The sequence below is a fragment of the Nomia melanderi genome, chromosome 4, assembly GCF_051020985.1.
Source record: "Nomia melanderi isolate GNS246 chromosome 4, iyNomMela1, whole genome shotgun sequence".
NCBI classification, from domain to species: Eukaryota; Metazoa; Arthropoda; class Insecta; order Hymenoptera; family Halictidae; genus Nomia; species Nomia melanderi.
Window position 1 is genome coordinate 4,669,009 of NC_135002.1, and position 13,788 is coordinate 4,682,796.

The 13,788-nt window shown below is 47.1% G+C and overlaps 1 protein-coding gene across 7 annotated transcripts in view; it reads left to right on the plus strand.

Moving 5' to 3' along the window:
- Positions 1 to 13,788, plus strand: part of LOC116435083 (A-type potassium channel modulatory protein DPP6) — a 165,449-nt gene that overhangs the window by 122,955 nt on the left and 28,706 nt on the right. For 5 of the 7 annotated variants that reach the window (XM_031994261.2, XM_031994258.2, XM_031994253.2 and 2 more), the window contains one exon: positions 664 to 908. In XM_031994261.2, the coding sequence (XP_031850121.1) occupies positions 807 to 908 (102 nt within the window). In that variant the 5' untranslated portion in view covers positions 664 to 806. Of the gene's footprint in view, positions 1 to 663; positions 909 to 13,087; positions 13,376 to 13,788 lie in introns of those variants that run through there. The other 2 variants (XM_031994262.2, XM_031994264.2) reach the window with 2 other exon arrangements.

The window sequence follows — 13,788 nt, forward strand, 5'->3', positions numbered from 1 at the left end:
AGATTTCATAGATAACGCACACATTTCCCTTATGAAATTCATCGATATGCAAATCCCTCGACAACTTCCAGCAACACTATTCCCATCGCCACTGCTCAAGGACAAAATCCTACAAACGATATTTCCCACAAAACACGGCGCACAGTGCGGCCGCCTATGGAGAAAATTCAAAAATTTAACTATTCCCATAACGAAGATCGAAGGTTATAGATCCGTTGCTAAGCAGTTCTTGCTATACAAAATGATTCTGCTATAAAAACGATTTTCCTTTCAAAAATAACAATATTCTTCAAATAAATTCCGTTCCTCTATTCACATAATGTCCAAATCGAAACTATCCATTGTCATTGAACAAGCTTCATAATGTCCCTATAATGTAAAGAAACATAACCACCATACGTTTACCTCTACACGTTGCAACTGTTATCTGAAGCCTCTCTTTCTATCAGAAAGCTCTCCTTCTCCAGAAAACATCCGTTCGGTCGCCTTGTGCGGAGTACCGATCAAACATTACTCGACCCGAAAGGTTAAGGAACATCCCCCAAGAATTCCACCATTCCAGTTCCTCCGCACACACGTTTGACCCCGGCAAATGAATTATTCACCCTGCCCAGCACGGAAGAGGTACAGTTAAACATTCGCGCACGCGGCGCATTGTTGCAGGTGAGGAGCTGTGGATTGCTGGTGTCGGACCTCGGCCCCAGGAGTGGCCCGGGGGTTACCCTGGGGACCTCGTGGAGGTACTGGCGCAAGGACGAAGCTGTTAGGAACGACGAAGGACACGGGAGGCGGAGGAGGAGGCCGCTATGAACGCCAGCGTCAACATCGAGAGGAACTCCTGGCGGCTGCCTCCCGACGAGACCGTCCAGGTCGCCGATCCCCGTTCAAAGTCAGCCCAGGTAAAAGAGGTAAATCGCTCCCAGCAGTCGGACCGTCTCGTCCTGCGTTCGAAAAACCCCCGTCGGAACGTCGAGATTATTCGTTCGGCCGTCGGCGAATGGCTCTCCCCAGCAGGTTTTCGAAGCATGAGACTGTTGTTGTAAACGCCCCCACTCTTCCCCCTCGGCCCTTCCGCCGAGAATTCACCTCCGACTGAATATTCGTTATTGGATCACCGTAGACCCCGTGCACCGAACGGATGACGCCGCGCGAGGGTTGCCGCGCGCTCGAAAATGAAACGGACCGTTCGGTTGGAAGGAATTTTTCCGGGAAGTTGCCGTCGCTGGATCGACGGGATATACCCCCGACTTTTGGAAGTGGATTGCGGAACTTTCGGCTTCCATAGTGTGCGAAGATCTTTTCGGGAGATTGGAAAATGGAAAGTTCCGCGGGATCTACTGTATTGTTTTCCTTTGGATTTAGAGGAATCGCCCGCGGATAACGCGGTGTTCTCGGGAATTCCCGTGTCTTCGGGCTTGTAAAATTTCATAGAGGTCGACGCGGTGTAATCTGTTTGATAGAGCGTTTCAATTGGATTCGGTTCACTCGATTCGTTACGTTTGTCGAGAGTTTCTAATTTGCGAAGTGTTTCGTCTAAGTGGAGAACGTGGTTTCGAATTCTGAGGAATATTGACGTAGTTTCTTAATATTCCCGTTCGATTGGACATCGGTGGCACTGAAAACACAATGAATTTCGGTTACGCGTCGCTCGGAAAGAATATCGGGTAACCTATATTGGCATAAGCGGCCGCAGTCTATTGATTGGATAGTTTAACCCATTAACTGAGCTCGTTTATCAAAACCGCTTCCCGTGTGTGCGGTTGCGAACTCGCAGGAACAAGGGAACTCGTCCTACCCGCAGCAAATTCGGAGTCCCTCATCCCATTCCAGCTACCTGTGATTCTTGAAGTTTCGTGACGAGTTTGCTCGCCTTGTTCGCAGCGGGGCCGCTTTCCGGCAACTAAGTAACTCGTTATCACGGGTTAACAGGTTACAATAAGATTTCTTTCTCGCGTGCTCCGTGTTGCTGCAGTTCGAAACTCGGATAATCGCTTAAAATACTTCCGGAAACTTTCGGGACGTCGCGACGGGATCGGGCGAAACAACTTCCCCCGGATTCGTTTCATTTTCGCCCGCGGAGGCCTTCGATCATGCACTTGACGCACCTCACGCACCATTTTCTCTGTCCCCTGTGCATAAACGAGTGCCGCGTGACGAGCGGAACAATTCCCACAACTGTAACGCATGCTAGAGTAGGAATGAGACTAGCGGTTATGGATTAATGACACCGACCGACGGAATTTCAGTGTTGCGGTCACATCACAGACACTTACATGGACCGACACGAGCACGCACGTCGCTGTCAGAAACACGCGTCAGCGCCGTTTCGTTGGCCCGTTTCGAACTTAATCAGTAAAAATTAGTTCGCTTCAGTTTCTACAGTCCGGAACGTCGGAATTACACGAGCGGAATCCGCCTGAAACTTCATTACGCCCGAACGGAACCTCGGAAGTCCGAAATTCGATGTCTTACACTGGGAGAAATAAAAATCTGCATAAAATTTCATTACTGTTCCTCAACAGGAACTCCGAAGTTTGGAAGTTCGATATCTTATACTTCGAAAAACACGGTAATTCGGGAATCGAAAGCGCCGGGAGAACTGAAGATTTCGGTGCTCGCGAGCTCGTTCCGCCTGAAACTCGCGAACGGTGGAACAGAAAAAATTGCGAAATTGCAGGCCGCGCGACCCGAGTGCCGCGAAAATTACGCGCGGGAATTAACTCACCCAATTTCCCATTCTCCGGGCGGAAGACACTTCGCGCGGAAGGTTGCGCGTCGCGCGAGGAGCGAAGTGCACACATCTTTTTCCAGGTTTCATTAGGCGGCTTTTGTTCGCGCGGCTCCGGCACAGTCTAGGGCCGTTCTCCGAGTAGCGAACGAGTGGCCGTTACGTCGTTTCAGCGCTGAAGTGGATTCTTTAAGCGGCGATGTCCGAATTAACGGAACGATTAACGCGCTCCAAGCTGGTCACCGGTGACTGGAGCTTCCGGATTACTTGGAAACAATTGAGACAAAGGCATCGGTAACTGATCTGGTATCGGTAGGCCATTTTTCAGGGAAACGAGGAACAAGCTTTCGAAACGTAATGATCTTTCGATGAATGCGCGATATATGTGCATCTGCTGACTCCATTTAGAAACACGTTTACCTGGATTGAATTTTTTTATTTATATTTATTTATAATCGCATCAACACTTGGGTCATTAGCGACTAAGAGAGTTTACAAGTCGTTCATTAGAGTTAACCTATATGTGTAACATAGCTAATTTTGATACAGATTTTTAAATGGTTTCCTAACAGCTAATGTAATCCTAGGTTCCTATTTACTTATATCATTGTATATTCCGATCAGTTTCAAAAATCTTAGACTTTGTTCTATCACTGGGTTTCTAATAGTTTATTCTAGTGATGTTCTTATGTTAAATGTTTTGTTTAGAAATATTGGTCAGAGTCGCTCTCAGATGTATCGTTTGGCATTGTAGGAATTGAGATGTTTTCCTCTCGATCTGGGGTGGATTAAATTGTTTATCATAGAAACTAAGAGTTTATCGACGTTGGTTGTATACCTCTAATTTCCAACATGCAATTAACTTCTTTATATTTGAGCTTTTACTTGTTTTGTCGTAATCGTTGCGAATGAACGATGTTAATTACCTGTAGTATCTTTGGTTTTACTATAAGCGGTCAATTGCCAAATGACATATACTATTACTAGTTTCCTGGTTTTCAAGGATGATCAACTTCCGACGCAGGTGTTGAATTTTCAAGAATGTCTATCGATTTAAATAATACAACTATTTCGACGAAGTTCGCTTTGTTGCATAATGTAAGAAGTTCAAACAGCATTTTCACGCAGTCTCTCAACAATTCGTGCTTTATCTTATAATTCGTAATAACCGACGCCGAATAAAAATGTCCAACAGCATACATAACCAGATAATAGTTTCACTTAAGAGCGGTTTCAAGTAATTGGTAATAATTCCTTTTCACCTTTGTGGCGAAAGAGCGAACGGTACATAAAACGCTCAAGTTTCTCGCGCCAGTGAATGCGTTAACCGAAACGAGCGCGAAAGACCGAGTCACGCTTTCGCCGGATTCTCAACGAAGGCGATACCGCACCGCTGTTAATTACCGTTACTAATTGTACGATCCTATGGCCGCTCGAATCCTGTAAAGAGTCTCCTCCCCATTATCTTCCGACGAAAATATTATCGCGCGGTTACCGTAAAGTCGCGAGCTGCTTAATAACGGAGCGGGCAAGGGGGACCGAGCGCTGCTTCCGAATATTCCGGCAATATTTCCCGGAGGGAGTGTTAATAACAGCGTATCAGGTCCGAGGGAAAATAATGACCGCTTGATTCCCGGCGCCGATGAAAGTTTTTAAAACCGTGACCCGAATTTTTCATCCGACCCTTCTCGATCCGATGGTTTTCGATAAATAGGATCGCCGAAGCCGTTCTCTGTTTTAATTCTATCCCCCGATATATTAGTTTAGCTCGAGTGCCTAATTGAATTTTTATGTCTGTCCGATCGAATGATTTCGCACGGTATTATTTCCACGGGAGCAATGGAATTTTTATGTTTGTCCGATTTCGTTAGCTCGATTATTTTCACTGCGTCCGATTGAATTTTGATGTTCCGTGATTCGTCGGCGAATGGTATAGATTCGGGGGATTCTTAAATATTTCGAGGATAATCGATTCCAGTGTAGGAAGGAAAACCGAAATTGCGCGTTGGGGATTCGGAGGATATTTTGTGGAGCGCGAAAGAAGCGACACAGTCTACGGTTTCTCAATCTAATATTTCAATTTCTAAATGTGCAATGAATACGCCGGTTGGTCGGTGTACAATATATATCTCTCCGCTAGTGGGGGAGTGACGGACGCGTGGGTAGGATTCCCAAAAATTGGGAAAACCCTGCTTCCCCGCCAGCGGTCCGTCGGTTGGTTCCGTTAGCCGGAGACTCGGAAATTTCTAACGACCACAGCAGCAACAGCCCCAAGGATCGCCTCGACTTTAAATTACACGCAGGTATAAAATTCGTAGCTATTGCCTACCTTGGGCTCGATCCACGGATTAACTAAAAACGACAAGCAATGGCTCCCTGGGCTTTATCGCTGCTAGGATAGGCTCGCGAAAGGGTTTTTTATATCTAAATGCCTACAATCAGTAAATTTTCCGAATGCAACAAGGAAATTCGAGGAGAAAGGGAATAAACTGTTTCGTAACTGCAATCTTTACGGCCAACATAAAGATCCAAGGGATCTTGGAGCATCCACGCGCAATAGGACAGTCAAATCTACCCTTTACTGGACAATCTTCCAGCTTTCAATTCTTCAAATTTTTGCAACCCTTGGGATCCTCGAGGCGATCGATTAATCAGCATTGCAAATGCGGGACGGTTTAACGGTACTTAAGCCTCGTCGCCGGGAAAAAAACGGGGTTCGGGGCGGGTTAAGGAACCGAACGGAAAGAATGGGATGCTAATTACGAGCCGGCGGACTGGAGTACACGAATCAGAGTGGTCGAGGAGCCGGGTATTCATTATGCGGGGACTCCTTAGCTCGGTTCCCTTTGTTTTCGCAGCACTCGACGCCTGGCCGCGCGAGAATCGACTGAATAAGGGCCTCGGAATGGCCGATATCGCGACTGGAACGCTGTGTCATCGGGCTACGACACCCCGAGAAAGTTAATTATGCAAAGGAGAAACGCGCGAGGAGTTTGAAGCCTCGCGGCGGCGATGGGATCGAACGGATCGTGAATGAGATCGAAATAGAATGCGATGGGGAGCACAATGGGGATGGTGGACAATGATTCTAAACGGTACGCGTTGAACTGTCAATTGTGGACAGTTCAGGAGTTATTCTGTTTTGAATGGGGAGCTCGTAATAAATAATAACTGATGAGAACGACGATACTGTTTGCTAATATTTTAACCAGTTGACTGTGTTTGACGAGTATACACGTCATAAAACTCTTAATGGTGCTTTTCAACGATGGATTATTTTTTGAGACAAACGTGTAATTCATCTTCGTTTCGCTTTAGTTTTTCGTTATATATTTTAAATGCATTTGGCCTGCATTTAACAAGTATACACTTCATTATTTGATTTTATTGCGCGCACAGGTAGAGATTTTTCAACTGGTTAAATATATACCCTATAATTCCTTCTAACTGGGAATATTAGTTTCTATTACAAGCGTATAGTTTAACACTAAAACTACCGAGTTGAATTCTTTTTGAAATTCCTCTATAGAAACACCAAGAGTGCATCTACCCGGACTTGAATTGATTCAAAATTCAGTTTGCGTATTGAATCGATTTCTTCAGTAATTTCTCAGAGAAACATTCGTCTTTTTAATCATTGCACTCGGAAGTTTCTTACTAGAAATATTTAACATTTTTTGACGAGACAACGATGATATTCTTTGAAGCTAACTCGAATGGAAATTAGAAGTATACTGAGGGACAAAGATATTTACAATATTTCGAGGCATTACAGAAAGTTCAACATTAAACATTAGATTTTATAATTTTACTGCGTCAAATCAACCTTCTGAGTGCAAAGGGTTAATAATTGCAAAAGAAGAAATTAGGAATGGGTCATTTCGACTCGTCTGGTTCTAGTGTTAATGCTAGATAAATTATTTGATAAAATAAAATGATTAAAATCAAATAAACAGAGATAGGAACGTAATAACACGTTCCTAAAATAAAATTTTCGAATTTCAAGTTTGCCATCGTTTCAAAAATGATTCTCTATTGACGTGATATCGAATGAATCGAGAGTCGTAGTCGCACGGGATATCGAATCCTGTCGCGAGGCCACGGAGCACCATGGTCGCGCCATCTCGAGATGAGGAACAGATGCGTTTAAAGGCGGCCGAGCCGTGCGAGCTGCAGATAACTCTCAGCCGATTTTCTCGAAGCTATAATTCGCTGGAAACCGAATGCCCACCCTTCGCCTCGTTTCGCCCCGGATTCTTCGTGGATTCTTGCCGCCGAGTTTTCTATCCGTTGATTGCACTCGCGATGGAAATTCGGCGCAATAAGAAGTTTGTGGAGTGGATAACGGGGGGAATCGGCGGATAAGTATCGGTTACAGGCAGATATTAACCCTTTCCGATCGAAAGTTTTGCGCTAGAAATATTCGACATTTTTCAGTGGGATACAAACGACATTCCTCGGCACAAACTAATGAGAAAATGTACAGAAATTAGGAAACAAAGCTGTGTTATTCGAATGTTTCACGTATCGATGCACACGAATCATAATGTTGCATGTAAGACTATAATTTCGCTGTGTCAAATCTAGCGATGACCGAGATGACTCCCGAGCGTAAAGGGTTAACACCAGGTTCACCGAGCGTGCCATTTTGACCCACTTCGAACTCCAGGGAAATTACAGAAACGGTTTACAGCTTTATTCTGCCACTTGTAGTGACTTTTGTCCATGCATCTCATAGTTTCATTTCTGAGATCACTGTATAGAAATGTTTGAACTATACAAATTGTAACAATAGATTATTTTCAGTTTCTTCAGGCATTCATTATACTCGGGTGGAACTATTTTTAAAATCATGTCACATCAATCGTCGAATATTGCTTTGAAGATATCGATGATTGCGAAAGGAAAAAACTAAAAGCAGTCGTTCTGATACATTAGTTCTAGTATTAAAGAAAATGTGTGGTTCATAGGTCAAATGAACCCGTGTCGATAGAGAGTAACAGTATAGTGTTACTATAGTATAAATAATGAAAGGGTGGATCTTGAGTAATCGAGAGCTAATAAATATATGAAACTAAAAAGAGACAGGTATATAAAAATACTGCTAAATTTATTGTTAAAATTCTCGAACTCCTGGAAACGATTCTTTTGTATCGTACAAATCGATATTCTTCAATTCCACGGCGAACAACGATCCACGAGTTCGCGCGATTTTAACGCGTGAACTTATTCATCTTCCCCAACGAAGTTTCATTTTGCAGAAACCCCCCCCCCCCCCCCCTCTGTTCGATTAAAATTGAAATCCCCGGCGAGACTGTTCCTCTCCCGAACGCGTTGCTTCGTTCGCGGGTAGATAATGAAATTTATAAATGTTCACCGAAACACGGCGAGCGTAAAGCGTAGACGGCACTTTGACCTTGCCGAGCCGTGACCCAGAAATGCATGAATAATTCGACTTCCAGAATTAAATACATTGACCGACACCTCGCGGCCGACTCGTGCCGGCGTATACTACTTAACCGCTCGGTGTGCCTCCGTGTATGTACCTTCCACTCGCACCACGGATGACTAAACTGCCCATCAGCGCTTATTAATCGATCGACGGATGAAAATTAATGAAAAATTTTCAATTAAAAATCGCTGTCCGACGCTCATCCGCCACGAGCGCCGTGTAGAATCTTTTTTCCCTTTTTCAGGTGACTTTATTAAACGACCTTCACCTCGGAGGTTTAACTCCTCGCAATTACCATAACAGTTCCGCTGGAATCGTCATTAACGATCGATCACAAGAAAAAGAAACATTCAAACAAACTCGACAAACCTAATACATCTTTCTCATAACTATTCAAACGAACCATTCCAACGAGATGCTGAAGATCCCCACAAAAATACCACGAAACCTTCAAGCCCAATTTCCAATCGCCTATCATCGAATTCCTCCGGCAGCCCGGCTTAAGCAGGCTACTTAAAAATAGATCGAATCCTCTATCATAATACAGCAGCCGCGGCCTTCATCGGCGATGTTCATTCATGGAATCGCGCAGTGAGCCGCGCGCTGAAAATTCACCCCTGAACCGTGCGGGAATCCGATAAAATCCCGGCCGACGGTGTTCGTGCGTTTCGTTCGGCCGGTATCCGGCGAGCCCGAACGGCGAGCGGAGCGCGCGTCATCGGGATCGCATCGGAGACGCATTCCCGGCGTCGCCGGTGCGCGGCAAGTTTGGAAATAGTTTCCGCGTCACCGTAGAATGTCACAGACGCCCCGGACTGCGTATAACTCGTGCCGGATATTATTTATAACTGAACTCTCCTAGATACCCCGTTGCGTCGTACGTGTGCGAGCGTGTGCGCGTCCCGTACGTGTGGGAATCCCATGGAACGCCGCCGCCGCGCCGCCCGCCGAGGCATGGGAACACCGCCGGCGTGGATTCCTCCGATCGATAGCACCCGAGGCCTTCGACGCGCGCGGGAAAGTCTAAATTTACACCCGGACTGCGGCGCGGGTCGCCGGAATACAACTGTGCGTGTTTGGATAATATTTACATACCGGCGACAACGTTGCGGGGACACCGGCGCCCGTAAATTCCGCGGGTTCCCATGCAGATTTATTCATGAGAGCGCCGCCGCGGCGAGTCGCGGCCGCCTATCCGCCGGGGCTGCAGCGTAACCGTAGTCATAACCCGGAGGAGCCCGGCCCCGGCCGAATAATTCGCATCGGTTCCACAGGATCGACGTTGTTTCGCCTATTACGCCCGCTGCAGGGCGAGATCGTCCCCGGCGTGCAACGGGACAACGGCTTGCCGTAAGATATTCGTGCGCCTTTTTTGTTACACTTTGCGCACTGGTTGGAAGTAGGGAATACGAATGCGATAAAACGTGGAAGGAAGTGGGACTTTGTAGGTTGTTTCGTGTTTCGGGGTTTGACATGTAGAACGAGATAACTCGCTGTTGTCTGAATGTATTTGGGTGTTCGGAATGTTCGAGTCGTTTGGAGAATATGATTTATTTCTATAAAGATGTACGAGGGAGTTTCAGAGTGATTAAGCGAACGCATCCGAATCAACACGTAGAATCTTCCATTAACTAGCGGGAACATAAAGAACAGGATTTAATTATCCATCGAGTCCGTTCTCCGAGCGCGCGTAAACAGTCGAAACTCCAATTCCCTTAATCATCATTCTTCCCGGACGCTTAATAGACGATTCGCCGGAGGTTCCTCCGTCAACAGAGTCCCCGAAACCGACCGAGAAATTCGAGCGAACTCATCCATCACTCGGGAGGAGGCGCGAGAGGACGGGAGCCTCCGAATGCGCCGTCGAGCGACATCAATTTAATATCTCGAAGGAGTCGCAGCCGGGCTGGAGGCATCGGCTTCCGGGCCCAGGAGCGCGCAATTTAGCCGCGCGCCGAGCCGGACAGAAGGATCGACAGGAAAATCCTTTCGCCGGCAGCCTCGGAGGCGGGAAAACAGCGCGGCTCGGCCGCCTAATTGGTCGCGGCTGACAGCTGGAAGCTTTTCAGCCGTTTCCGTGGGCCGCCGACGACGACGACGACGACGCCTTTAACGACCGCGGCCGCTGTTATCGCGCCGGCGATCCATTAACACCGCCACCGATGCAATCTCGCGAAAACGCCCGGCCGCGTTTCGCCCTTTGCGATCGCTCGCCTCCGCGCGCCCCGGCCCCTTTCCGCTGCGGGATAATGAGAATTCCTGGGTTTCGAGCTCGCGAGGCTGGCGACACGTTTTCGCTGGAAAAATGAATACGGGAGTTGTGTATTGATTGGACGAACGGGTCACCGATCGTGATCTTCGGTCTGCGGGAAGGTGAGAACGGAGATTCCGGTTCGGTTGAACGGATTTGGCGGCGATCGTTGAATGGAGTTTGATATCCTGCTTGATGGGGGAGATACTGGGATTGTCTGTTTGAGAGGAAATGGCGTTATATTAATGAGGGTCGTTTGATTGTTTGATCCAGCTGTGGAATTTAATCATGATTTAACATATTACCGGATAAGTTTCAAGACAATTGTGCGGATGGCAATTTTCACTGAAGTCAACTTTTATCGTTATATATAGAGAAACTCAGATAGATTGTTATGTAATCTATTTTAAATAGATAATCAATTCGAATTAAATTTCATATTGTTTTCTATGCTGTGGCAATTAGCGAAGTTGCATAGCTAAGTGTCTTTAATGACATTAAATGAGGAATGCTATAACATTTCTTCGATCTTTTGTTTTCCTTAGTACAAAATTTGGATGCGTGGAAAATCGAATAATTTTAGGATAGTTTCTTTGAGATCCATTAAAATATTTAATATTATACTTAGTGCATTATTGGAGCTTACAGAGTTCAAAGGGTTAGCACACATATAAAAACGAGATTCCTCGTTACCGGTACGCAATGTGTTAGATTCCGATTTGGTGAGTGGTGGTGTTTCAGTTCGAACTCTATCGAAATCTTTAAGGAATATCAAGTCGATTCCAGTTTATAAGTAACGTATATTGCAAACGTTTGATTAGATTCGATAACGACTGACCACGTTTGTATCGAATCGAGCTCCGCCAAGTCTAGTTCATCTCCTAAGATAACAATGCTCCAACTCTATCGAAATACCTCACGTTGGGGCCCGTCCGACAATGTTTGACGACATTCATCCCAAACAAAGTCCCACGAGCATCTCGATAACCATCGCGCCGGTCCGATTAGGCGTCATTACCAAGCGAAATCAACAATCAAGCAACCTGTCCCCGTTCCAGCCGAATCCGCTAGACTAGTTATCCGTCCCATCAGAACTTGCCGGCAAAACTTCCGAGAAGACCGCGATTCTCCGCGAAGTGGACGACGTGGCTCGGAACTACCGGTCCGCACGCGAGCACGGAATAACTTGATCATCCTCGTTGCAACCAGGAAGGGTGAGAAGTCCGTGTAAAGGGGGCGGGAAGCGGCGATTGTGTGTGCGGGTGGTCCCTTTGAGACGGCCGAGGGAAGTCCGCTGCAACCTCCGCTGGCTGGGGATCGCCGCAGAAGCAACAACGGGCTCGCCCGACCGTTTCATTGTCCGTTGCGCGTGTTATCTCTGGACGCCGCTGATGAGGAGTCCGCGCGGACTCCGGCCCAGAATACGATAATCGAAGAGCGGGTAATTGGAACAGATAGCGGCCGCCCAGAAACCAGGTGCATCGTGGCCGGCGGCTGCCGTCGAAGCCGGTCGACCAGGAAACGGACGACACTCGCTGGTCTCGGCTAAAAAATGTCTGCCGGGAACAGCGCCGCCATCTACGTGGTCGATATCTGTAACCCAAAGGACTGGTCCGCGGTGCTCTGCGGTATTTTACGAGATCATCCGGATTCTATCGGACCGATAGAATTTTCGAAGAGCGGCTCCTCGAAGTGTTTTTCGGCGAATCGATTCGGAAGCGCTTCGGGGCTTGAATTATTTCATGTAGCCGGCCGAGGATCGCCGTAGGTTAGCTCCGAGGTGATGTAGAATGTCCAATGAAAATTCCATGAGTCCATCCCACCGGATAAAGGCTGGCGCACGGTATTTTCACGCGTTGCGACACAAGACCCGACCGCTGGAACTTCCTCCCTTCGATTATCGACCCCGAGAGGCAGCGAGCGTTCCCTCCGCTGAAGGACTCGCGCCATGCACCGCCGAATCAGCGCACGGCCCTTTGAACCTCGTTCCCCGGACGAGGAACGGGGAAATCCCTTTCAGCCCGCTGGGAATGACGCCGTCTTCTGGGATCAGCGGTGGCGATCTCGGTCGGGAAAGTCGGGTAGTTTCGATAAATTAGATCCTCCCTGGAAAGTCGCTAATACATGGACGCAATGTGTCAGTCGGCCGAATGTTCGGGAATTCGAGAAGCTTCTTTTGGAAGTGGAATGTGAGACTTCCGGTCTCTCCGTATACGTTAAATCAGCTATATCGCTGAGCAAAAAGTCTCGCATAGAATGATCCTACGAAAACCGAACGCTAACTTTCCCTCGTAAGAAGCGCCGTTCGCTCGGAAACTCAAAATTCCCACGGACGCGCGCGGTTTGAATGAAATTCCCTCGGAGGCGTCGCGCGAGAGGATTCTTCGCCGCGTTTTCGCGTTGTTTTCGTTCGCGGGGCACGCGTGGTTTTTCGGGGGAACGCCGGCCGGGTATTATTCATGAGACCCGCGGTGAATCGCGAGCGAAATTGCGGGCACGCGGTCCGTTAATTGGCGTTGAATTGATGCGCTCGGGCCTGCGCAATTGATCAGCCGGCAGGAAGGAGAGATGGCACTGTAACCGATTTACAATACACGAGCCGGCGCGCGGGTATATAATTTATAACACGTTAAGAGAGGCACAGGCGAGGGACAAAGAGAACACTGAGGTGTGGAGGGCAATGAGCCAGAAAGTCTGGCAGAAAGATTCCTCTCAGTCGAGCCTCGTTCCTCGATGACGAAGGATTATGCTCGTTCGATCGGCGAGCGACCCGTGAAAATAACGCTGATCGCCGCCGAAACAAGTGTCCTAAGCGTGTGAGAATGAAGTGTTCCGTGCGCCGAGTGCTTCTCATCGGGGGAGCGGCTCGTTGATCGTGCTATTTTCGGAATCAGTCGTTGACGAGGCACGGAGATGGCCAATACACCAATCAATTTGTCGGAAGATAAGCGGACATATTTATTTATTATTACACCCTTGCGTTCCCACCGCCGCGGGCTCGCTGGCAACCGATCGCGATCGTTTGTGACGTGACTCTTCGCTTGTAAGTGGATCGTGAACGTTCAAGGAGTCTCGAATTATTTTGGAATTCTATTTTATTCGTTGCTTGTGGAATATCCTGTGGACCCAACTAGTTTCAGAATTTTCATCTTTCAATTGCTATCAGTCTCCTTATTAATTATTTAGTATCTTTGTTGCAAGATTATACTGAAGATAATATAATTACTAGTTTTAATAAGAGCAATAATAAAGAGTGGTACAAAATTACAAAATGGAGAATAAGGACAAGCTTAAAGAATGAAAAGTGCAAACGATATGCAGTAGGCGGGGTTCACCGGATATGCAGCACACTTTGAA